The sequence below is a fragment of the Arvicanthis niloticus genome, chromosome 12 (genome assembly GCF_011762505.2).
Source record: "Arvicanthis niloticus isolate mArvNil1 chromosome 12, mArvNil1.pat.X, whole genome shotgun sequence".
Classification (NCBI taxonomy): Eukaryota; Metazoa; Chordata; class Mammalia; order Rodentia; family Muridae; genus Arvicanthis; species Arvicanthis niloticus.
The window spans coordinates 20,515,905-20,541,983 of NC_047669.1; the positions used below are offsets into that span (position 1 = coordinate 20,515,905).

Below are 26,079 nucleotides of genomic sequence, written 5' to 3' on the forward strand. Positions count from 1 at the left end.
CTGGAGATGGTAATGGGACCAAAGGCTCATACCAGGAAGTGGGGAAAGGATGCTGGAGACGAGGCTAGGTGGAGTGTCTTGAAGATATGTGTGTGTGTGTGTATCAGTGATTGTAGTAGAGGCTGTGCCTTCATAAATGAGGCATGCCCTGGAGATTCATTTCTGCAACATAATGAACACGCAAACCTCAACTGAAACGATGATCGAAGCCCAATATTGTAGGATATTTATAACATACAATTTCCTATTTAAGCCTTTAAAAATATTCATTTTTGTTGCTTATTGCTTTTGATAACGTGTGTGCGTGCGAGCGCCTCAGAGGCCAGAGGCCTGGGACAGATTTCCCCTGAAGATGGAGTTCCAGATAGAAACGTGCTGCCTGACACGGAGCACATTGGTTTCTCTGAACCTTCTCCCTATTCACGCCTTTTTTTTTCCCCCTGAGGCATGTTCTCATTATGTCGCCCTAACTGGCCTGCAGCTTGCTATTACACCAAGATGGCGTGGAACTCACAAGAAATCTACCTGCCCCCAGAGTGTTCACAGTAGTGGTGCTTTGGGGCCCTTTCCTATATCCCATTGACTGCCATACTTGCCCATAGCTATTTCTAGATGGCAATCTAGTGCTTGGGACAAATTGAGGCAGGGGGTTAATTATGAATGGTTGTAGCCCCGCCTTGTCCCCTAGCTGGAAGGCCCTGGGTGGGTTATTTAACCCCTCACCCTCAGGATCACAAGGTCTTCAACATCTTCCTTCATCCTTCTTGAAGTAGCCAGGGCTTCATTCAAGACTATCATCTAAAAGGACATGTGGGACATGCCTTTGATCCCAGCACTGAGAGGCAGAGGCAGGTGAATTCCAGGTTAGCCTGGTCAACATACTGAGTGTCAGGCCTGCAGGGGCTACATAGTAAGACTCTGTTTCAACAACAACCACAAAAGCTGAAGTCATCACTTATTTTAAAGGATAATGGCTGCTGGGCAAAGGGACCTGTGCCCTAGTATGGGATCTGGTGCAACAGAATGTTCGTAGTAAGCCTTCCTCAAAGCTCACTGTTCTTATACCCATTCTCACTTCCTGGTTCTGTGAGCATGCATTGGTTTAGAATGAGCTTTGAGTCACCAGATGCTAGAGAAGTGTTTGGTTTTACTTGTTTTAATTATTGTGAAGCCAGAACAAAAGGTGTAAGATGGCCTAGGATCAGGTTGGCCCAGGTGGATGGGGAAGCCCACATTACTGAATTTAGTCACACATCCTATTAACTATCATGTAGATTCTAGTATTAGGAAGAGATTAAGAACGGTATCTTGTGTTATCCAGTGAGTGTGCTGGCAGGCCTGAGGAAGCAGTAGGTGATAAAGGGGGCGGCCATCCCAGGAAGACACACCTAAGCCACCATGACAAGTTTTGGTAGAGATGAAGATGGAGGGGCAGGTGTGAGGAAAATTGGAATTTCTAAAGTTCTAGAATCAGTGTGAATATATTTTTAGTGAGAGAAATTTTTTTAGACAATAATTAATGGCTTTTGAAATTTTAAAAACACAGTTTTAATATATACATATACATGTACATATGTATATACATGTATATGTATATATGTATATACGTGTGTATATATATACATATATATGTATATATACACGTGTATATATACGCACATATACACACATACATATATACGTATATATACACACATACATACACACATATATACATATACGTGTATATACATATGTACATGTATATATACATATATACACATACATACACATATATACACATATACATATATATGCAAAACCCTCTTATGGGGGAGAGGGAATGTTCTGCTTAGCATAAATCTCAGGTTACCAAGTGCATTCTTGCCTTCAGGAAGCTCTCCCGCCTGGGGAAGGCTGTCAGGCATGTGAGATTAGCTTTCTATTGTATAGTTGTAGCATTGCCTTCTGGTTTTCTCCCCAGCCCTGCCCCCCTCACCCCATAATAAGCATTTGTACACCAACTAGCCAGGGACAAGCCTCAGCATAACTTGAAAGGCACCCATGAAGGCCAGGTACTGTTCCAGGATACAGCTGTTGGAGAAGAAAGCGGGCTGCATGGTAAGGGGGGCAGAGCTAAAAATAAGGACTTCCTCACTTAGTCTTAAATTTTGTTTTTAATTACATGTTGGTCTGCAGAGGTGGCTCAGCCATTAAAAGTTACATTTATTTGCCTGTTGTGGTGGCAAACTGTAGCCGCCTGCGGCCACAAGTCAACTGGGTTCACCTGAAAGGAGGGCTGGGAATGAAAGGGGAAGGAGGGCGAGAAGAGATGAGGCCAAGACAAAGTTCTCTGATCAAGGCCCCAAGCTTTAATGTTCAGCTCTCAATTTAAAGGGGAAGACCCAACCCACAACCCCTCCTGGTTTCAGATGGGTGGGATAATCCATAGTCCGTTCCAGGTCACGGCCGGAGATGTCTCAAGGCAAGCCCAGGGGCAGTTCTGCTTCTGTGTTCTGGGCAGCCAAGGTGGGTAATTCCACCTAGATCCTGTCACTTGACCTTGTTGTGGTAAACAAGGTCTCTCCAGGCTTGCTCGTGGTGGGGGGAAGGTACAGCAAACATCCTTATTCCACCACTTGGGAGCAGAGGCAAGGTGATATCTATGAGTTCAAGGATAGCATGTTCTACATTGGGAGTTCCAGGCCAGCCAGGGCTACATAATGAGACTCTGTTTCAAACCGTCTGTCCATCTGTCTGTGTGCAGTGTGCACACATATGTGGAGGTCAGAGAACAACTTGTGGGGATCTGTTTCCTGCTTCCACCATATGAATCCAGGGACCAAACTCAGGTTATCTTTTCAGCTAACTCTGTGAGGCAGTGTTTGTATCCTCTGAGAGCTCTCGGGCTGTGAGACGGTGCTGGTATGCTCTGAGCCATCTCTCTGGCCCATCATTGTCATCATCATCATTAACAACAACAATAAACTTATGTTATTATCTTATATGTGTAAATGTTTACTTATATGTATGTCTATACACCACATGCATGCCTGATGTCTGCAGAAGCCAAACGAGGGCATTGGAGCCCCTGAAGTTATAGCAGCTTTCAGACACCATGTGGGTGCTGGGAATCAAACCCAGGACCTTTGGAAGAACAGCCAGTGTTCCTAACCATTGAGCCATCTCTTCAGCCCCCGTTCCATTAAAATATATTTTTTTATTACATTTTATTGTGCGTATGTATATGTGTACAACTTTTTTGTGAGCCATTTTTCTCTTTCCACCATGTGGAACCTGAGATCAATCTTGAGCCCTCTTAGGCTGTGAGGAAGAGCTGGTATCCTCTGAGCCATTTTACTTGCAGCCCTTCTTAGTTTTGTTTTGTTTTTCAAAGATTTATTTATTTATTTATTTTATGTATGTGCGTACACTGCCACTGCCTTCAGACACACCAGAAGAGGACATCGGATCCCATTACAGATGGTTGTGAGCCACCGTGTGGTTGCTGGGAATTGTACTCAGGACCTCTGGAAGAGCAGCCAGTGCTCTTAACTGCTGAGCCATCTCTCTCCAGCCCTTCTTAGTTCTTAAATAGGATTAAAACTGTTTTTTTCAAATTGAGATATAAATCACATGTCACAAGTCACACAATCTTAAAATGTTTGGGTCACTGGTTCTAAGCTATGTAACCATCACGATTGGGTCATTACAGACTGTTGTCGCACCATCAGCTTGAGCTGGCTACCCTTCATCCCCTAAAGCAGTTTTGCTCTGATGCTGCCTTCACCAGACACTTCCTGCTGTTATGTAACATGGGAGCCTTAATTCATCCACACTGTAAAATGTGGTCTTGAACCAGAGCATCACCGTGTAGCTACAGCTGACCTGGAAGCTGTGACTCTCCTGCCTCAACCTCCCCAGTCCACACCCTGTTACTGTGTCCCTGTTATGGCCAAATGATGCTCTGTATCCTTAGGCTCCACTTTAGTTGATGGACAGACTGTTTCCACTGGGTAAAAATTGTACATTAATGCGCAAGCATTTTGGGGGCCATATGTTTTCAATAATTTTGGGTCTATAGCAACGAATGGAATTGCTGGATTGTATGGTAATTCTGTGTTTAACTTTCTGAAGAACTGCCAAACTTTAAGCAGGGTTTTGTATAAATACAAGGATCATGTTTTCCATTTTATTTCAACACTGGAAACTGTATGTCAGGATAAGAATTAAAAAAAAAAAAAAAAAAAAAAAAAAAAAAAAAAAAAAAAAAAAAAAACAACCCTTAACAAAAGGCATGGAATTTTTAGGATATGCATTTTAAGCAAAACTTACTGAGATAAGCAAGTGCAAGAGGTAGTTTTCAAGCCCTGGGATGCTCAAAAGGTTTCTTTGAGTTATTCATGTAATTTTTTAGTTCTTAAATATTTCTTTTTAGAAATATTAGTGTGTGTGTGTGTGTGAGAGAGAGAGAGAGAGAGAGAGAAAGAGAGAGAGAGAGAGAAAGAGAGAGAGAGAGAGAGAGAGAGAGAGAGAGAGAGAGAGAGAGAGAGAGAGAGAGACAGGCAGACAGACAGACATGTGCCACGGTGTATGTATGGAGCCCAGAGGATACTTTTTTCTCTTTTTTGAACCAGAGTCTCTATGTAGCCCTGGCTGTCCTGGAACTCAGTATGTAGACCAGGCTGGCCTGGAACCTACAGTGATCCACCTGCCTCTGCCTCCCAAGCACTGGATTAAAGATGTTACACCACCACACTCAGCCAGAGGAAGTTTATTGATGCTCTGAGATCCCTGAAAACCATATAAAAAACTGGACACAGCGATGTTCTTGTGTAACGGTAGCATTGCTGTACTGAGATGGGAGGTGGAGACAAGACAGTGGCTTAAAAGTTTGCTGGTCAGCAGCCAGAATTATATGGGCAAAGCTGCAGAAACAGGAGAGACCCTGCTAGTAAACAAGGTGGATCCGATGCAGACACAAACACACACACACACACCCCTACTTCATTCATTTATTTGAAGATGGCAGAAGTCTTTATTGTTAGGATCCTGCCTTGTCGTGACTTGTGAACATCAGTCTGGGAGTTCTATTCTCAGTCTGGCAGTGTGTGCCAACTGATGCCTGTTCCCAAGGACGAAAACAAAATTTTCTTATTAAAGGGAAGGCAGAGAAAAGAAAGTGTCTTTTAACACTTACCTTCCGGGTGCAGAGGCTAGTTAGTACTTGATTACAGAGGGAGACTCTGTACTTATGAGTGGAGCCCTGGCAGGAACCCTGTGCTAAACACAGGCAGCTCTGGGTGCTTTGAAATCAGGGAAACAGGGCAGGAGAGGGTTGTTGGGCTGGAGGCGGGGCTTTGAGGGTGTGTGTGCGGGGAGGGCGGACACGTGGGACAATTCCATTCTCTCAGGTGCAGGTGGTCCGCTTCTCTTTGTAGTTAACTTTATTGCACTTCTGGTCCTGAGGTGGGGATTAGCTCCAGAGAGATGTACAAACCCATAGGGATCCCAGGTAGAGAGGGAAACTGTGTGGGAGTCTGAGGGGGTGTGGGGAGAGGTGGGAGGTAGGGTTACGGGGTAACAAATCCAGCATGTGGGTCGGGGATGTTGTCACCAGAGGCAGGCACATACCAACCCTATTGGTGACAGTGAGGTCTATGCCCCCTGCTTAGGCCATCACGTCTCCCGCAGTGTAAGACAGCAGCTTGCTGGGAAGCATGGAAGGGACGACTTTGTCTAAGCAAAGTCACACCCACAGACGGGAAAGGTGCCAGGTCCTGCTAAAACATGCTCCACGTATGACTGTGGTGACACCAGCCTCCCTGTCCACCTGCAAAGCAGGGAGATCACCCTTGCTGGGCTGCTGATGTAGTGTCCACCCCACAGGAACTGCTGACACAAGGCATTCTATGATCCCATGTAGGAGGGTGTGACATTTTAAAGGCTCACGTGTAATGGCTGGTACTCAGCAGGATGGGGCCTGTGCGCTCCTTCTCACACCTTGCCTTTCTGGAGTATTCTGGGAGAAATACTTTCTTTAATATTTACCGCTTCCCCAAGGGGAGAAGTGTATGTGGGCATGCGCCTTCTCTGCAAGCGATTCTCTTGGGATGTAATGTCAGGACATTGCTCGATTCCCAGTCAGTACAAAGCATAGGCACCTGTGTATTGTACCCCACTTCCTTCTTTGCCTTCATATCTGGAAGATCTGGAGTTAAATTTGAATGCCTAAGGCCATAGCCCAGCTAAGTGGGAGTTTCTGCAAGGATTTTCTTTCTTTCTTTTTTTTTCTTTTTTTATCCCCACATGAATTGCTTTAATTTGAAATTACCTTTAATTTTTAACCTTTGAAGCGTTGGAACCAAAGATTTTCTTGTATGAGAGCATGGATATTTATGAACATTATGGGTTTTAATCCCTACTATAATTATGTCTTCTTACTTCACTGAAGCAGAAACTAAGCCACATAGGTTGAAAGGAACCGGGGGCCTGCTGAGCCCTTGGTGACCAGGCCTGGGTCTAAATCTGACTCTCCCGCTTCCAAGCCTGCTGCTGCTCCGTTCATGGCTGCTGCTCAGTTTCCCTGAATCCAAGCCACTTCTCCATCTCTTAATTATTGGCAAACCTCAGTAAGATAGTAGTGCATTCTGCATAGAAGGTGGCGGAGGAGACTTGAAGGGTGGGCAGGGTTAGAGAGCGCAGCAGACCCCATGAAGAAGTCATGGATTTGGACAGAAGAGGCTCTGTCCATCTGGGGGTCCACCTTCTTGTGCAAAGGCCAAAGCAGGGTGCACACAGGGTGGGAGTAACCTTGCTTTTCCAAGCTCTTTCCTACTCCCCACCTCTCCCCCACCATGATAGGCATCCATCCAGGAGTCCCACAGAAGGACCGTCTGTGTCTGCCAGATTGGAGCCAGAGACACACTATAGAAGTTCGGAATTCATTCTGGATGAAATCTTGAATATTCTTCTGTATGAGTCAGACCTGGTGGTTTTTAAAAATAGGCTCACACCAACAGGCAACCCAAACTGCATCAGTCTTGAGAAACAATGTGTGTAAAAACAAGTCAGGAGAGCAACTTGCCACCCGACTGCAGATAAAAGTTGTGATCCTCATACTTGGTTTGTGCAAGCGGTTATCTGGAGCCCTACTGTGCCCCAGGAGTGCATCCCGGCCTCATAGATGCTATGAACACCACTGTTTCATCTCATACTTAAGTAACCTAGGTCCAGGTTGCACCCCTGGTCTGGCTTGTTTCCAGTGGGAGGAGGAGAGGGAGTGTGGAGGCTTGGGTTCTGTGTCTTGCAGGGGCCAGGACTTTGCTTATGGAGGAGCAGCTGGTCATATGGGGGCGGGGGGGGGGGGGGCTTTTCTGAGCTGTGGTCCTGGCCAACTCAGTGTAGACTCCTTGAGTAGTAGTGAGGGCATCCTGGCTCTTGAATCTCTAAGTACACGAAAAGTATACTCAAATTTCAAATGTTCAAGAGCTGTGTTGCCCCAAGCCAAACAGGACATCTGGCAGCCCCTGCGGCCAGTGTACTATTACCTGGTGAGAGCTGAACTTTGAAGTCCGGTTCTTAGTGATTTGTGGTTAGAAATGATGACATGATTTGGGGATTTTTATCTCTCAGTTACTGCCTTGATTTGGGTCTCTCTCCAAACCCTGAGTGGTAGGGTCAGCTAGCAGGTTTTCTTACCCCTCCCCTTAATTAATTCTCCCTTTCCATACCTGCTCTTACTTAGAAGCCAAAGTGCTTTCGTTCTTTTTATATTTGGTCACAATTTGGAGTGTCTTTTCTCGCCTTTCTTTTTTTTTTAAATGGTAAATACAGTATATGTCCCATATATAGAATGTGCATAGTCTTTGACACTTTCATAAATGTATTTATTGGATGTTGCTCATTTCAGCCCCCACCCATTGCCTTCTTTTAGGCCCTTTCATTGGACCCTTTCTTCCTGTGTCTCCTTTCTGTTCTCAGGTTTGTGGGGTGTGTGTGTGTGTGTGTGTGTGTGTGTGTGTGTGTGTGTGATCTTCCTTGTCTTGGCCTCCCACAATGTTGGTATTACAAACGTGCTAGGCCACATCTGGTTTTTTGTGTGGGTACTGTGGATTTGAACTCAGGTCATAATGTCTGCACAGCAAGTGTTCTTACTCAGAGCTGCCTTTTCTCCAGCCCCAAGTTACCGTCTTTATTACCTCCTTTGTTACCTGCCCTGCCTTGTCATTTACACCCCAACCCCAGTTCTTACTCATGGCCACCCCCTCTTTTTTGTTTGTTTGTTTGTTTGTTTGTTTGAGACAGGGTTTCTCTATATAGCCCTGGCTGTCCTGGAACTCACTCTGTAGACCAGGCTGGCCTCGAACTCAGAAATCCACCTGCCTCTGCCTCCCAAGTGCTGGGATTAAAGGCATGCGCCACCACTGCCCAGCTGGCCACCCCCTCTTGTTAATACCTTTGCTTTCTGTTGCACACCTCGACTGGACTAGGTGTTTTTCTGAGTGTGTTGGAGGACTGCTTTCTACTTTCAACCTAGTTTGCATGGGCATATGTTGTTCAGTGTTCAAAGTTACCGATGGGTCGTTTTGCTGAGAGACAGAACACTACTACATTTCTTCAGACACACCGACAGGGGTCTGGAGAAGGACACTTAGGTTTCTTCTCCAGCACTGCATTCCCTTCTGAGACACTGTACTTCCCAGAAAAATTTTGCTTTTTGGTGGTGTGCCATCACCCAAGAAGAGGAATTGCTTTAATTTTTTTGTTGGGTCAGATAAGCCCTGGGTCAGACAAGCATTCTACATTGTGTCTTCTCCACTGTGGGAAAAGATCTTTGAAATGAGAATCTACCTTTTACACCAGCAAGCCACATGACCTCTAATGGGGGCGACCTCTCTTGGCACAGGTGACCAGACTACCTTCCAGCTGCAGGTACGCCAGGTGGAGGACTATCCTGTAGACCTGTACTACCTGATGGACCTCTCCCTCTCCATGAAGGATGACTTGGACAACATTCGGAACCTGGGCACCAAGCTTGCTGAGGAAATGAGGAAGCTCACCAGTAACTTCCGGCTAGGTTTTGGGTCTTTTGTAGACAAGGACATCTCTCCTTTCTCCTACACGGCACCGAGATACCAGACCAATCCATGTATTGGGTAAGTGGTAAGCTATTCTGTGGAATTGTGGGATGAAGTAGTGAGAAAATGGAACCCAAAGAAAGGCTAGTGTAGGGGAAGCATTAGGCTTAAGTATTAAATGGTTCGTGAGGGCCACATTCTGTCCTTGCCCTACCTTGAACTGTCACGGGTTGTATCAAGACATAATTATCTTATGGGAGGTATTTTCTTGCCTGCCTCACGTGGCTCTATTTTCCCCACATTAATTTAATTTAACAAGTGTCCTCAGGGAGTGTCCAGGTGGTCAGGGAAAGACCAGGAAAGTGCAGTTCATATTCTCTTTTCCTGTAGTAACTGGAGTGCACAGAGACACGTGAGTTCAGAGGTAGGGGGATGGCTTAGTTGATCAAGCAATTGCTATACAATCATGAGTAGCTGAAATTGTAAAAGCTGGGCACTTCAGGATACTCATAACCCCAGCAGAGACAGATGGACCCTTGGGGTTTGCTAGCTATGAGTCACACAGAATTTGTGAGGTCCAGGTTCAGTATGAGCCTCCGTCTCAAGGAGGGAATGATACAAGAAGGTACCTGCTACCAATCTCTGAGCTTTGCGCACACATGTACACATATGTGTGGGATTGTTCCTGTTTATGTTAGCATCTATAATTTACTTCCATATAAGTAAGTGAAAACCTTGTTTTAGCTTTAATTTTGCATGTGTGTATATATACTATGTGTATACATATCATCACTAGAACAACTCTCACTAAGCATCAGATACCATTCACACTGTTAACAAATAAGGCACTTTATTGAGATTATCTCATTACATGTCATATTGGCCTCCTCAGGCCCCTATGGCTTCTAAGCCATGTGTACAGAAGGTGAGGCCTTCAGAAAATAAATATCTTTACACAGATAGCCAAGGGGTAGACTTTAGAGTCTGTATTCTCATCAACACAATGACATTTTTCGACATCCAAGATACTTTATCTGAGGCTAAGTGACTGGGAGCTCCCAAACTCCCACAAGCCCAGCAAGTCAGAGTTTACCTAAGTCTGCAAGTAAGAAGTCCCCAAATGTCCACAGCTAAATATCTATAAAGTGTCCTCATTTGTACAAAATCTGAGGATGGCTGAATGGTGTTAACTCTTGGCACTTCTTCTTTGGGGATCCAGGCTTCTGGATAAACAGTTTTAAATACAGATGTATTCAAAGCTCCTTAAACGTAAGAGCCACATTTTGTCATTTGCTGGGTATGGCTTCTTCTAGCCATAGGTAGGGGGAGCCACATAAGCTAGGTTAAGATTAGTGGTTCTCAGTCTCCAAGGCCACGTTCAGCTGGTTCCAGGCCACATGTTTTATTGTTGGTGTTTGACTACTTACTGGGAGCAGCAGTATCTCAATCAAAACAGTTTTTGGATTTATCCGAACAGTAATCCCATTCACTCCTCTCTGTCCCTGCCCTGACTGGGCACCGACTCTAGTCAGACAGGGTGTGTCTGCACTCACACAGATGCTGGACTGGGAGTTGGCAGAGGATCAAGGCTTGGTTTGGGTGTTTAGCATCCAAATAGTCAAGGCTATTGCACATAGATATTCAGACTTCCTACTTGAAGCCCTCCCGGGCAGAAACTGTGGCAGATAGTGCTGTTCTTGACAGAGAGCACAGAGCACTCTGAAAAGCTGTTCGTAAGACAGGAAATCAGTGAAGAAAGAGTGTAAGGAAGGAAACTTCAAATCTAAGTCATGTAAATCTCTCTTTTGTAAGCCAGGAAGTACCAAGACAGACACTTCAGCTCTGGGGAGCAGACTGAGCTCATACTGGGGTCCCAAGTCTCCCTAGAGAGTCCCCTTTGCAACTTGGGTGGGACAACACAAGCCAGGGCATGGAATCTAGCTGTCCCACACCAGGTCTGGGACAACCCACACGTTGTTTGCTTTTTTGTTTTAAAGGCCCCGTGAGTTAAGTTACTGACTTCTAAAAATGATATGATTAGCCACAAATAACAGAATTTCTAGATTTTTCTCCACTTGGTTTAAAATACACCAGAAACATTAAGTCTGAAAAAGTATCACGCTTGCCCTGGGGAGAAAAAAGTAATGCAAGCATCAGATTGAAGACCAGTTTGATGATGACTCCCAGAGCATCTCTGAGAAGCCCCAGTGCTTGCTGACATCCTATTTTCTATTGCTACTGTGGGACTTTTTCTTTGATTGAGCTGTCATCGAGATAATCCATGTAAAATCATCTCCATCACTATTTATACATTTTTTTTTACCTTTTTTTTTTTTTTTTTTTTTTTTCCCTTTGAGTATGTTTCCCCAGAAGCCACAGTGTCCCTTTGCTCCCTTGGTGTCATTTCCACTGTCTCTGTCACCTCTGTGACTGAAGTCACAAGCTCTGTTTATCTAATCCTTGTCTCCTCTGTGTGCTCTGTCTCACGATTTTGACTGCCTTTGGGCAGGAGTTACCGTGGTTCACGTTGTTCAGAGAGCATCATCTGATTCTGGGAGGTTCCAATAGTATCTGTGTGATTGTTTAATCTCTCCTGCTGTCTCCGTGTTTATCCAATAGTGGGTGGCAGTTGGGGCTTCTCAGTCTAAATTCCATGTTTCTTATTTTCCTCTTGCAGCCCTACCCCCAGATACATAATAGAAATTGTAACCTGAACCAGGTTACAATTTTGTTCTTTAGTTTAATCTGTATACTGAAACAGTTTGGACCCCTGTGACTATTTTTCCTTTCTATAATTGTTACTCGGTCCTTTTCTCAAACCCTCGTGTTTTAGATACTATTTTTTTGTTGTTGAAAACTTTTAGTTTTTGTTGTTTGTTTTTAATTTTCTAGTAATTTCCCTTCTGGCTTTTGGCTGTCATTCCTTCCTCTTTTTGACTGTTTCAAAATTCCTCATCTTCGGGAGTCTCAGAGCATTCTGTTCTTGAGTGTGAGGTTTTCGGACATTCCTTCGGGCTCTTGGCCTCTCACGTGGTGTGAAATGTTTTCATTAGCTCATCCTCATTGGAGGCTGTTTTCCATCCAGGACCATATGCCCCTGGTGTCCTGGCTTTCCACAGAGCAGTTTTAATCTTTGCTGTTGTCAGGAACCTTCTATGTTAACAGCAGGACTGGTTTTCCTGTTAATTTCTCGGCTGAGGGTTCTTTCATCATAAAAGTTGTAAATTCTCATCACCAAGGTCTAGAGCAACTTTTAAAGATTTATTTATTTACTATGTATAATGTTCTGTCAACATGTGTGCCTCCACACTAGAAGAGGGCATCAGATCCCATTACAGGTGATTCTGAGCCACTATGTGGTTGCTAGGAATTGAACTCAGGACCTCTGGAAGAGCAGCCAGTGCCCTTAACCTCTGAGCTATCTCTTCAGCCCCCTAGAGTAACTTTTTAAGTTTACTTTTTGCAGAGGATTTGGGTCTGATTCCCAGAACCCACACTGGGAAGTTCACAACTGCCTTAGAGTTTGATGCCCTTTTCTAGTTCCACAACACCTGGATGTAAGGGGTATATGATGCATTCATACATTTTTAAATTTATGTATATGTATGCTTGTGTGTGTGTGTGTGTGTGTGTGTGTGTGTGTGTGTGTGTGTGTGTGAATGATAAACTCTGAGTCACCAGTAATGTATTGGTGTCCCATTAAGGAAAGCAATAAAGCACTTCCTGGTGTCAAGAGCAAGCTCAGATTTGAATTCTATGCTTTTTGTTCTCTGTGCTGTCTGTCTGTCTGTCTGTCAGTCATATGAGTCTGAGTCTATGCCTGCCTGAAGACTCTCTTGTGAATCTGTCTCTGCTTCTGTGTTGGTCTTTTGCGTCTGGTGTGTGTCTGGTTTTGTTCTGTATTACTGTGTATTTATTGAGCAGCACAGGAAGCGTTTCATGGGGGGTTGGGGGTGGGGAGGGATGAGACAAGCGCCTCCTGGGCTTTCAGTTCTTCCGTCTTTCTGATAGCAGACATGACTGACAGCAGAACTGGTGGTGTGGGTCCAAGCCTTGCCAGCCACTGTACCAGATGCTAGCAGCCTGGCTTTCCATCTTGGGCTTGCCACAGAAGGTAGCAGGGGTACTGCTGGCTGAGGGAGCTCCCACAGTGGGTCCCCTATTTCCCAATCCCAACCTTCTTGGTGTATTTAGCCATGTTGCCAGAACCCATGTCCAAGCCTGGAGAGGAGAGGTGTATTTTAATAGAATTTTGCAAGGGATTAAGTCACCACCTCCAAATGACTGAGATAACAAGCGGTATCACAAACACTGTTGATCAAGTAATATCCAAATGTTATATTCAATATTTATGATGGATATTCTTTTATATCCTCCTGGCTTTTAACCTTTATTTTTGTTCTTTTCAACAAATGATACACGTGCATTGTCAGGGTCAGAGGTGTGGAAGAGCACATGACTTAGGATTGCAACTGTGTGCGGGGCAGTGATGGCATACACCTTTAGTCCCAGCACTTAGGAGGCAGAGGCAGGATCTCTATGAGTTTGAGACCAGCCTGGACTACAGAGAGAGTTTCAGGACACCCAGGGCTACAGAGAGAAACCCTCGTTTGAAAAAACCCAAAACCAACCAAACAAAATGATTGCCGCTGTGCAGTTGCGTAAAAGCTGCGTAAAAGTTATGGGAAACCCAAGGCATGCAAGGCTGGGTGTTACATTGTCCCCTTAAAGGCAGGTTAAACAAAGAGGCCGAGCACACAGTAGGACAGCAAGTGACTTCAAAGTGTATTATTAACTAGGAGTTGAGGTCCGCCCAGCAAACGTTTTAGTCTCTTAGACTGTAAGAGATAAATTCATAATAATGCATCGCTACATATGTATGTCTGTTTGTATATTTTTTATGTACGTGTATATGTGTGTGTGTGTGTGTGTGTGTGTGTGTGTGTGTGTGTGCTGGTGCCCAAGGAGGCCAGAAGAGACTGTTGGATTCCCTGGAGCTGGAATAACAAAGCAGCTCTGAGCTGCCTGGTGTGGGTGCTGGGAACTGAACTTGGGTCTGGAAGAGCGGCAAGTCTCTTAACCGTTGAGTCTGTCTTTAGCCTTACAATGATTTTTATGTGAGGCTCTCTCTCTTCTCCTTTTAAAAATTTATTTGTGTGTGGGGGGGGGAGGAGGGAGGGAGAGAAGGAGGGAGAGGGAGAGATGGGAGAGATGGGAGAGATGGGAGAGATGGGAGAGAGAGAGAGAGGAAGGGGGGAGAGGGAGATAAGGGCTTACGGAGTTCAGAGATGTTAGCTCACTTAGAGCTGGAGGTGAATTTAGGTCCTCTACTCGAGCAGTATGTTCTTAGCTGCTGATTTTTCTGTCTTGCTTTGCCTGCAGTGGGTAGTAAACACCTTTGCCTCTTTTATAGTCTGGCGGTTAGAGATTTCATTACTGGCTTAGTACTATAGCTCTTAGTAGCATCCAGATAGCCCTGGGCTCTCCTGGGCTCCTTCTAGAACCAGCTGCAACCCTATGCTTCTTTTCACACCAAGCATAGAGAACCCTTGGGTCTCACCCCTTGATCTTTTTGTAGCATTCAGTCACAGCGGCTGTCTCTCTAACACACACACACACACACACACACACACACACACACACACACACACACATTCCAGTTTTTTAAGACAGGGTTTCTCAGTGCAGCCCTGGCTGTCTTAGAACTTACTCTGTAGATTAGGCTGGCCTTGAACTCACAGAGATCCTCCTGCTTCTAACTTCTGAGTGCTGGAATTAAAGGCATCTGCCACCACCATCCAGTTTCCCTCCTTGAATTCTTATCTCCCTAGTTACTAATCAGTAGCTGTATGAGTGTCTCTCAACTGGGATTCCATAACACAGACACAGTGTGTGAGGGGTTGTTCTCCTGGCAGGAGACTCTAAAATAGATATCCAGGCCATTCTGGAGCAACTCCAAGGAGTAACTAAGCCAGAAATATGATCACAGGTGACGTGCTGTTCTAGTGACAGTGGAGACCTTCCCAGTGTCTGTGTGGTGCCAAGAAGAGGTGTTCCTGACTAGGCTACAGCACATTTCCTGTAGTTCAGACATGTGTCCAGCAATCACACGTTCTGGTTTTTAATTACACTGTAAGAAGAGTGGGTCTGCTCATGCCTTTTGCAGGGGTAAAGGGGGCAGGGGTGAAGGGGGCAGGGGTGAAGGGGGGTATGAACACCGAGGATCAGCTGCTGTGTTTTCACAGTTCTGGTTTCTCATATCACAGCAGTTATGCAGTTTCTTCTCTACCTGTCACAACAAATACATACCCAAGGTTCCAAATGGTGGCCCGGAACAACAGAAGGGAAATAGGAGCTTGGAGGAAAAGTTGGATGCGGTTGCGATGGGGGGGGGGGGGGGGGGGCTGGCTGTCGCAGAGGTGTGGGTGGAGCCTCAACTCCTTCCTACGGGAATGTAATGTCCGAATTTGTTTCTGTACAAAGTGAGAAGGCTACACAAAATCTCAGGGTGGCCTGAGGCTTAGATTTATAAACAGCTGACCTGTCTACACTGGAGGGGTTTGTAAAGACATGGGGAGGGAGGGAGACCAAGTAAACGCTAAGAGGGAAGGGCTAACACTGGAGAGAAAGAACTGGGAGCGTGCGTGCATGCGTGCGTGCGTGCGTGCGTGCGTATGTTGAGGGAGGGGTGTGATCTGTCCCAAGCCCCTTGTGAGGTCTGTGTAGCACTGTGACTATTGTCTCTGCAGAGAGGAGCCTGCCTAGGCTCGTCCTGGTAGAGAGGTCTTGGCAGCAGTAAAGGCAGGCAGGCAGGCAGGACTTTAGCAGTCGCTAAGCCTGTTTCCCTTCCCAGGCACAATTTGAATGGGATTCTAAAGCCTTTCTCCTCGGCTTTTCTGTCAACACTTGTTTTTCTCAAGAGAGACCTCTTACCAGCCCACAGATCCTGCAGGTCTGTCCAGTTTACACTGTGTCCGGCCCACTGGCCTTCCTCTGTCTCCTTTCTCCACATGATGTTAATGTTCTTTTCTCTGGCTGCCACACTCTGCCCTCGCTTCCTTTATCCCAAGGATCCATTTAAAAGCGTCTCTTCCTGTGTCGTTGACCCAGTTTGATAGTATCATTGGAACTACTTTCTCTTAGGAAAGGAGCCACTTAGGGCTTCCCGCATCCCCCGAAAGTTTTTGACATGCCTGTCTTTTTTTCCATTTGAAGAAGTCTTGATTTCTCTGGCAAGTGGACACTTTATCATTGCAATAAATGAATGAATGCTTGATAGAACAGAAGAATGTTTGTAATTCCAGTTCCGTTCTGCATCTCTTCTTGTGCCAACACAGCCTGGTAGTCACCAGTGGATCCTTTGTCTTCCAGCAACAGCATAGTTTGATGAGAAAAAGCTGGTTACCCAGAGTCCTGCTTGTGTGCCCTCCCTGGTCATCATCCTCGATTGTGCCTGGTCCCACTCATCTTCCAAGGCCCGCATCAAATCTTCCCCCAGCCATAGAGTCTATTGTGACCTCTAGTTCTTTGAGCCATTGTCTGCACACTTCCGTGGTCTGGCTGTGTGCCTGCAGTGAGGGTTGGCTGTTTAGAGCTGTTTGGTTTTGTTCTTTCCGCTAGGCTTATTCCAGAGTAGGTGGTAGGTATTAATTGATGTTTTTCAAGGTGAAGGCCAGGACATTTGATTAATACTTAAAGATGGGACCATCGAGATGGTTCAGTGAGTAGATCACTTGAGTTTAACTCCCAGAACCCACATGATAGAAGAGTACTGATTTCTTCAAGTTGTTCTTCGTGTGTGTGTGTGTGTGTGTGTATGTACATATATGCACACTAAAATGTAATGTAATTAAAAATAATTGAAAAGGTAGGGGCTGGAGAGATGGCTGATCACTGACTGCTCTTCCAGCAGTCCTGAGTTCAATTTCCAGCACCCCCATGGTGGCTCGCAACCATTTGTAATGGGATCCAGTGCCCTCTTCAGGTGTGTCTAAAGACAGCTATAGAGTGTAACCATAACATAAATAAATGGATCTTTTTAAAAAATGGAAAAGGCTTTACAGATGGTGATGGAAAACCCCACCTTTCTCTCCTTTCTCTCTAGTTACAAGTTATTCCCCAACTGCGTCCCCTCCTTTGGATTCCGCCATCTTCTGCCTCTCACAGACAGAGTTGACAGTTTCAACGAGGAAGTGAGGAAACAGAGGGTGTCCAGGAACCGAGATGCCCCCGAGGGAGGCTTTGATGCTGTCCTCCAGGCAGCTGTCTGCAAGGTAAGGACACCCAAGCATGTAGCTCTCATTCACTGTTCCATCAGAGGCTGAGCTCAGCTGCACCTTGGAGAAATCTCTAGCAGTCAAGTCAGCTAGACTTGGGACGAGTTGAGCCTGTGTCGGGGTGTGGCTCTATTGCAGTAGGGTAGTGTCCTTGCCAGACAGACAAGCTTTTATTTTTTATTTATTTTATTTATTTAGTTTTGGCTAGTCATTTTAACCTTAAAGATTGCATTACTGGGGAGTCCAGCTGAAATGGAATCCCCCAAAGTCTTTGGTTGCATGCCCATGTTTTTCCTGTTTCTCTGGGATGTGTGAATCCAGAGGGAGGGCAGAGATTTCAATCAGAAGCAGCAGAGATTTCAATCAGAAACAAACTTTGACTTTGAGCGGTTCTCAACTTGGAGAAATATATAAATGCAATGCAGATAACAACTTAGTGTTAAAATAATTTTCTACTGTCAAAAAAGCCTAATAGCAACAATAAAAGATTAATTATTCTGAGCTTCTGAGCTCATTACTGAAGCATGTATGCCATATGGTTTGGTTCGTCTTCCTGGACTCTGTGCATAAGCTGAACAGCTTTCAGTAAGCTCTGTGTAGAGCATCCACACTGGCGATGCATTCTTTTAAAAAAAGATTTATTTATGTTTTTAAAAATGTTATATGTATGAGGTTTTTTTTTTGTTTTTGTTTTTTTTTTGCCTGCATGTATGTAAGTATACATTCATAGCCAGCGTTCCTAGAGGCCAGAAGAAGGGGGCCTTGGAGTCTTTGGAACCAGAGTTACAGACAGTTGAAAGCTTCCTTGTGAGTGACTTAGAATCAAACATGGGTCCTCTGGAAGAGCAGAGAGTGCTCTAAACACCAAGCCATCTTTCTAGACTCTTGGTAACATGGTTTTAAAAATCTATGGGAGCTCGTTAGTGGTGGAGTGACCTTTAAATGTTTGGCAGGTCAGGGGAAGAGATTAAAGCGTAGCTTCAAGGGCACACACGGTAGTTGCTGTTTGCTTTCCTGGTGATCAGCACTGGGGTTTCTGAGTGTGTATGCCAGGTTTGTCCTAAGCTCACTTTCCTCTCTAATCTGCCTTTGACACAGATAAGAAAGCCACAGTTTCATCTCTGATGTTACCATCAGACCCCAGACAGAGATGGCTAAGGGGAAGGAAAAGACTTAGAAAACAGCAGGGCCCCTCCTGGTCCCTCTGTGTCACTGTTAAGGCCTGGGGACTCCTTCAGAGTGGGAGGTCACAGTGGCTTTCCATTTCACATCTGGGTGGCTACTGGCCAGTAACACATAGTCTAATTCAGAGGTTCCTGCTGTTTTCTTCAGCAGTCTGAAGGCCAGATGGAACATAGCTATAATGCACTCATCCCCGAATCTTCCATGTGTCATAAAATATAATTTATGGACCATATATTTCATCACTTTTTTTTTTTAAACTGGCGTTCAGATATTGACTGAAGAGGCAATGTCTTCACAGACATTCAACCAAATCCTACATTTTGTCAGGGGACAAATAGTGTAGGGGAAAAAAAGTGTAAGATTGCCCTTACGTCTTTACCCAGAGAATCTGGTGGATTTTCATTGGGGTGAAGTCATCTTTAAGGCTCTGTAGGTGGGAGAAACACTTAGTCACAGGCCAAGCCCAGCACTAGTAATTTTAGATGAAGACCATGTTAAGTGCTGGGATTACTCCTGTCTGGTCCAGGGAGAAGCCAGAGCTACCCCTGTGCCTGCAGATTCGCCCTGTGCCATCTTGAATGGGTAGAATGGTCCATTCGTTGAAGTTCGGTATTACAGAGGCCTCAAGCACATTTCCTGAGCACATTGCTTGGACCTGGTGAGTTCCCATCAACAGAGAGGCACTGTGTGGGCCTGTGTCAGCCTTAAACCTGTTGTACATTTCACCATGGCCTTTGCCACACAAAAAGTTAATGATTGTTTAGAATTATGCGGTCTGTGAGCCACCAATTTCTCTTTATCTTTCCTCCACCTCTGCGCTATGAAGTTACATGTAGACGTGTGCTAACACATTTCTTTATCATCTGAAATTGCCTACTTTTTGATAAATGTCATTTTCCACAGACTTTCCTATTGTAGGAAAAATGTTGAGAATAGATCGTAGTCACTTTTGGTGAGTGACTAGGCAACAAAATCACACCATTACATATCTTTCGTAAATCTTTAGGGCCAGGCATGGCTGTGCACGTCTGTAGTCTTGGCACTTGGAGGCCAGAGGCTGACAAGTTTCTGTGAGTTTCAACCTTGTCTACAAAGTGAGTTCTAGGACAGCCAGCGCTACATAAAAAACAAGACAAAACAAAATCCCTCTGTCTCAAAAATCAATCAAACAGAACCTGTAGCCACTTGAACAATGCCAAAGAAAAATTCAGAGTGGACTAATGAAGGCAGGCTAAAGACCACTGTGGGTTAGAGAGAGCCTATTTGGCAAATATAAGAAAGAAAAATGGTCTGGTGATGTTCCCAGTGGGCAGAGGCATGTGTTGCCAAGCCTGCTTAACGGAAGGAGAGAACCAGTTCCCTCTAGTTGTCCTCTGACTGCCGTATGAATGTCGCAGCATGTGTGCACACACACAGAAAAGAAAGAAAACGCTGGAAATCAAGCAGAAAACATTAGCAATATTTTTAGGGTATAGAATTATAATGGGTTTTTTTCTTGGTGGTTTTAAGTTTTTTGTATTTGTCTAGATTTCTATAACAAACATGTGCTATTTTTACAGTGAAGCATTTCAAACATAATAGTGGAGAAAATGGAGAAATTAAACTGCACGTGTTCTGTGTCTGCCCTTAGTGATCACTCACGGCCAGTCTCATTTGTGTTCACTAAGACCTTGTCCCGCTATCATTTGAGTGGTATTTCAGATATCATTTCCAACACCTAAGCCTTTCTTTCCTCACTGGGTCTGCTTTCCTTTGCCCAGATTAGAGGCTCCTAGTCCTGCCAACTGAGTCTAACAGGAAGAAAGTTGGAGTCCTGCGTGTTTGGCCAGCTCCTCATAAGGCCCAGAGTTGCCTGGACAGCCCGTCCTGCAGTGAGCACACGTGCACCTCTGTTTCTGTTAACCTCTGCTTTTGGTGATTGGTTTGAGAACAGGCCTGACTCTCAGCATCTCGGGTTCCCCTTGGCTCTGGTATCCCTGTGTTGGACTACTCATTATCAACTTGTGGGCCTTGGGGTTATGACATGGCTGTCTTTAAAGTCTAACTCCAAGACAGGCTCTGTACTTCTTATAAAGGTGATCTTTGCAGAAGATAAGGGAAATACCTGTCTCTCTTTGGGATTCTACTAAGGACGAGGACCATGCTTTTTTTAACCTGTGGTAGTAGTGTGTGTGTGTGTGTGTGTGTGTCGCATCCCCTCATCCCACTGCTGCTCAGACTGCAGTCGGAGACAGTCAGCAGCGTTTACAGCTAAGGGACCACTCTTTTAAGCAAGCATCTTTTTCCAATGCAGTATCCACAAGTGGGTCAGGATTGGAGTGTGCATACCATTACCTTTATTGCTTTATAAGCCTGTAGTTGAACTTGTTTATACTTGTTCTGGGTCTTGTATGGTTTCTCCTTTTATCAGTTATTATTTCCCTCAGAACTTTCTAGAAGTTGGCTTTAAGTTGCATCTTCCTTATTCTAAAATTATACGGGTTGATGTGTGGTGGGTGGTTCGGACTGGAGCTATGGTTGCTTCCCTACTTTACCAAACAGGAAGCACCCTTGACCTCGGAGGACGAGGAGTGGGTGGGGCAGCGAGTGTGACCTCATCGATGTGGTTTTCAGACTCTGTTTACTTTAACTATGCATCAGTGTCTTCAGGAAACTATTAAAGTATTGGATTTACCAACCTCTCTGTCTGTCTGTCTGTCTGTCTGTCTGTCTGTCTGTCTCTGTCTCTCTCTCTCTCTGTGTATGTATGTATGTGTGTGTGACAGGGAGAGAGAGAGAGAGAGAGAGAGAGAGAGAGAGAGAGAGAGAGAGAGAGAGAAAGAGAGAAATGAAGGAAGAGGACATGTGCACATGTCTGGAGGCTGGAGGATTTCTTTCTACCTTGTTGCATCAGGGTCTCTCTTGTTTCTGTCCCTATGCTGTGTGCTCCAGGCTAACTGGCCAGCAAGTTTCTGAAACAAGGCTTAGAAGAATGACACAAGTCTAAAGTCTACAAGAAATTAGGCAGGTCCAAAGAAGCCAAGGGATGATTCTGCTGTTTCCATCTCCCTTCTGGCCTTAGGGGTGCCGGAATTACAGATTCGTACCCCCCCCCCCGTCAGGTTTTTATGTGGGTTCAGGGTCAAATTCAGGTTGTCAGGCTTTTGTAGCTAGTACTTTTATAAGTTGAGCCAACTCCCTTGCTCCTGCCCCCCTCCTGCCCCCTCCCCTTGCCCCTGCCCCTGCGTCTGCCCCTGCGTCTGCCTCTCAGGTGCTGGGATTAAACATGGGTGCCAGCTTTTCCTTTCCTTTCTTTTCCTTTCTCTCTCTCTCTCTCTCTCTCTCTCTCTCTCTCTCTCTCTCTCTCTCTCTCTCTCTCTCTCTTTCTTAAAGGCTTTACTTCTATAATGGCCAGTGTGTCAGTTTCCTAGGCCCCCATCATGGCTTCTGCTACCACAATAGCCTGGGGTCACTTACCTAGTGGCTGCTGGGCTCTTGCACACTTGAGCTGCTGCTTCCTGTGCCTCACTTCCCCTCCCCAGTGCTCTTTCTTTCCTTTTCTTTTTTCATAGAATTCACTGCAGCAAGCAGTTTCCACCTTCCCTCCAGCCTCCTGCATCTTCCCATCCACATCAGGGTGGTGAGTTTGTTCCAGACAGCACACCATTGCTGACACATTTCACCCACTGTGCATTTTACACTATGGCTTCATCCTGGTGTGTCGTGTATTCTGTAGATGTTAACAAACAAGGAACTGCCCTCTTCCCATCATAGTATACAGGGCAGCCTCTCTGTTCCCAGAGTCCTTTGCTCACATATCATCCCTCCCTAAACCCGTTCTTAAACATCAGTGTGTGTGTGTGTGTGTGTGTGTATGTGTGTTTTAGGGGGTAGTTCAGAACTGGAAAACTGGAATTTAACCTTGGACCTGCAACGTGCTGTCTACCACTGAGTGACAGTCCCAGCCCTTTGAACTCCTTTCTTTGCATGGCTAACCTGGCTTGCTTGTGTTGCAGACGTCAGCTTAATTGAGTGTCCATACTCCCTGACTGATCACCCTGCTGGGTCAGGGTCTCCTAAGTACTGGTTGCTTCTATATCCCAGTTATCACTTTTTATTTTGGCCATTACTTGAATGGCATGTCTCCTCAATGAGACACTAAAGGTGTTGTCATTGTCATACCTATGTATCCCCAGCACCCAGGACACTGCCTGGCACAGGCTAGGTCTTTGTCACACATTTGATGGGGAAACAATGCTCCGTGCTCATAGGTGCCTCTGTGCTTCTGAAAGATGCTCAGAAACAGCCGAATCCTCCTGCTCTCCTCGCTTGTCCACCTTCCCATCATCCTCTGGTGCCTTCATGGCATCCATAGTGTGATCGACCTGCTCTCAGAGTGGAACCCTCAGTACTGTGTATTGCAGTGCTCTCAACTTGCAGTCCCAGTGGAGAGAAAAGTAAAGAAATTAGGAGACCCCCTATCATCAGGGTTTTGTGTTTCTTAAGAAAGGTTTCCCTGGCTGTCCTGGAACTCTTATGTACTGCAGGCTAGCCTCTTAACTCACAGAGGTCTACCTACTGTGCCTCCAAGTGCTGTTATTAAAGGCCTATAGGGGTAAATTAAACACCCCATTTATTAACATTTCACCGGGCCATATGACATTATTGGTATTTGCATATTGGTATCTTTCCTATAAAAACAAATACATCATTTATCCGCTTTCTATAGTACTAGAAATGAAACCAGGGATCTTGACTGCTCAGGCAACGGCTCTGCCACTGAGCTTCCTCCTTAGTCCCCTAAATGGAAAATCTGTGTGGCTTATTCTACAGTTCCTTCCGTCCAGCTTGGCCCCTGCTGTGAGCCCACACCAGAGATATCCGCTGTGCTTTTTGGGAGTTGGGCTTTAGGTGGCTGTTTAGAACCTGAGTCACAGGCCACTCCATTCCTCACGGAAAGAAATGGTACACTGTGGTCTCACTGAATGTAACCACAGAGCAGATTTTTTTCCCCAAGTATATCTCATTGCGAAGTATGATTAGAAGCAACAAAAACAAACTCCTAAGGAGAACATGTTTATTGTTACAAAATGATGGAAACAGGCCTGAATGTCAGTGTGCCTGGTCATTCGGAAGCCAATCCCACAGCTAAAGCTTGATTTCCGCCTGTGGGCCATGTTGAAATTAAGATTCTTTGGTCCTTAGGCTTGGCTCTCCTGTGGAGTCTGTCACTGGCCAAATGGGGCATCTGACTCTTTCCTCCCTCCCTCCTCTTCTCAGTGCCTTCTGGAAAGGTTCATAGACAGTATTCCGTTGTTAATCTGAAAGTTTGCTGAGCGCTTACTGTATGCATGTGCCTCACATGAGGTATCATGAGGGGCTCGAGGTTGGGGTGGCCACAGGTCTGGCTCTGTGAACTCTACTTGGAAGGCAATGAGGGAACAAGATCTGAGGTGCAGCTGGGCATGCTGGCCTCTTAGTACCCAGTAGTCGGGGCTGGTCCTCCCCCCTCCTCCAAAGGCTGACTTGGTCCTTTCACTGAGCCCCCCCCCCCCCCCCCCCCCAGGCTCACAACTATCAGTAACTCTAGTTCCAGGGAATCTGACTCCCACTTCTGACCTTTGCAGGTACCGGCATACATGAGGTACACATGGAGACACACATACTTGTAAAATAAAAACTTTTTAAAACAGTCAGTAGTTAGAGATCAGAGGTGGGTGGAGGGAGGGTGCTAGGCGTAGGAGTATCCTCTGAGGGAGATACTGTGGGAAGTGTGTTAGCTGACTTGACCTATCATAGAGGAGGGGAAGGGCCTTGCTAGTTGGAGAAGACTTGTGTGTAGCCACAGGGAAGCAGCGTGGATTCCCAGGGTTCCTGGTAGGGAAGAATTTCTAGCAAGGATTGCTGCTTTATACCAGAGCAGCTGCCTGATGGGGCAGCGAGTGAGGGTGAGCCCTGGGCCCACTGGCAGATGCCACAGAAAAGATTCCTGCACCAGAGGGAGGCTGGCTGAGACTCACTGGGGTTCTTATGTGTTTCAGTAAATACACGTCCTTGAGTACATCCCTCTGATTTACCATGAGCTTTGTGGTAAGTTATCACAAAACAGGTCTGGGAAATCTTCCTCTTACTGTGAGCCCATTGGAAGATGCACCTGACGTAGGCCATGTCAGGGCCCAGACAGGTCTGCAAGCTATGTATTTTCTCCAAGTTCGTTTGATTTATTTGAGATAAAGTCTTATTACATAGCCCAGGTTGGTTGTGTAGCCTTCCTGCCTTAGCCTCTCAAGTGCTGGGATAACAGACATTTGCTGGCCTAATTGTTGTGTTTGGTTTGTTACTGTCAATTGAACCCAGGGCCTGGAGTATAATAGGTTCTGCTCTGCCGCTGAACTATTTCCCCAGCTCATAGAAACCATCTTTCTTAAGCGCAGTGGCGCATGCCTTTAATTTCAGCTCTTGGGAGGCAGAGGCTGGTAAATCTCTGAGTTTGAGGCCAGCCTGGTCTACAGAATGAATTCTAGGGTAGTCAGGGTCTATACAGTGAGACACTGTCTCCAAAAATCAAACCAAAAGAGAAACTGTTTTCTCCTGGTCTTCCCTGTCTCCTCTCCTCTCTCCTCCCTCCCTTTCTTCTCTTCAGTACTTTGGATTGAATCTAGGGCCTCGTGTATTCCAGGTAGGTGATCTGCTGCTGAGTGACATCTCCAGCCTTCCAGTCTGTTTCTCCATCCAGTCACTGCTTGGTGATTTAGACCTGCAGTAGCTGCCTTGAGCCCATCCCCTACGGTTCTCATCTGTAAGCTCCATGACCTCGACCATGACCTCTCCCACACACACTAAATTTATTTGCTAAGCACATCTTGCTTTGAACTTGCTGCTCTCTCTGTGCTTCCCATTGGTTGGTTGCAGGTGCAGCTACTTTACTGTTGGGCAGGGGAGTTCCTCAGGAGAGCCAAGAACAGAAGGGTGGAAAGGATATTCTCTGTCCTTTGAGGGACCACTTTCCTTGTCAGACATTGTAGCCTCTACAATGACTCCTTCCATTTTCAAGAAAACAGATTGTACCACAGGCTAGAGACCTGTGTCTTCAAAATGGAAAAGCCAAGCCCCCTTCTCCCCAGTCATTTCTCAAAGGCCTAGGCTCCCTGGGGCCAGCTGCTGGAGATAAATACGCCAGCACATCTGGCCCTGGGGAATAGGCCAGCTTTTATTTATTTTCTCAGACTGGGAAGGTCTGGTCTCCCACTCTCAATCCCTTCTCCTTTTTAAGGGCGCTGAAAGAGGTCAGATTATGGGGAGCTGAGTGGTCAATCAGGCAACGTTTAAGAGAGAGGAGGCAACAGAGTCTAGTGGAGAAGCCGGGTCATGAAAGGGTTATGATCACTGGGCTATGAGTATATTTTTAAGCATGTGGGAAGGAATGACTGATGGGACATTTCCCAGAGAGGGTGGGATTTACGGGGTTGTGTTTTCTCAAGGAGGGAGGAGCCTACCCTCCTTGGGGACAGTGAGATCAGAGGCTGGAGGCTTGTGGTTTAGGACAGAAAAGAGAGCACACTGGCTGACCGCCATTCTTC

At 45.7% G+C, this 26,079-nt stretch overlaps 1 protein-coding gene across 2 annotated transcripts in view; it reads left to right on the forward strand.

The window, feature by feature from the left end:
- Window positions 1-26,079, forward strand: part of Itgb5 (integrin subunit beta 5) — a 111,831-nt gene that overhangs the window by 31,641 nt on the left and 54,111 nt on the right. For both annotated transcript variants that reach the window (XM_034514919.2, XM_034514918.2), the window contains exons 4-5: window positions 8,888-9,137; window positions 17,164-17,332. In XM_034514919.2, the coding sequence (XP_034370810.1) occupies window positions 8,888-9,137; window positions 17,164-17,332 (419 nt within the window). The remainder of the gene's footprint in view (window positions 1-8,887; window positions 9,138-17,163; window positions 17,333-26,079) is intronic.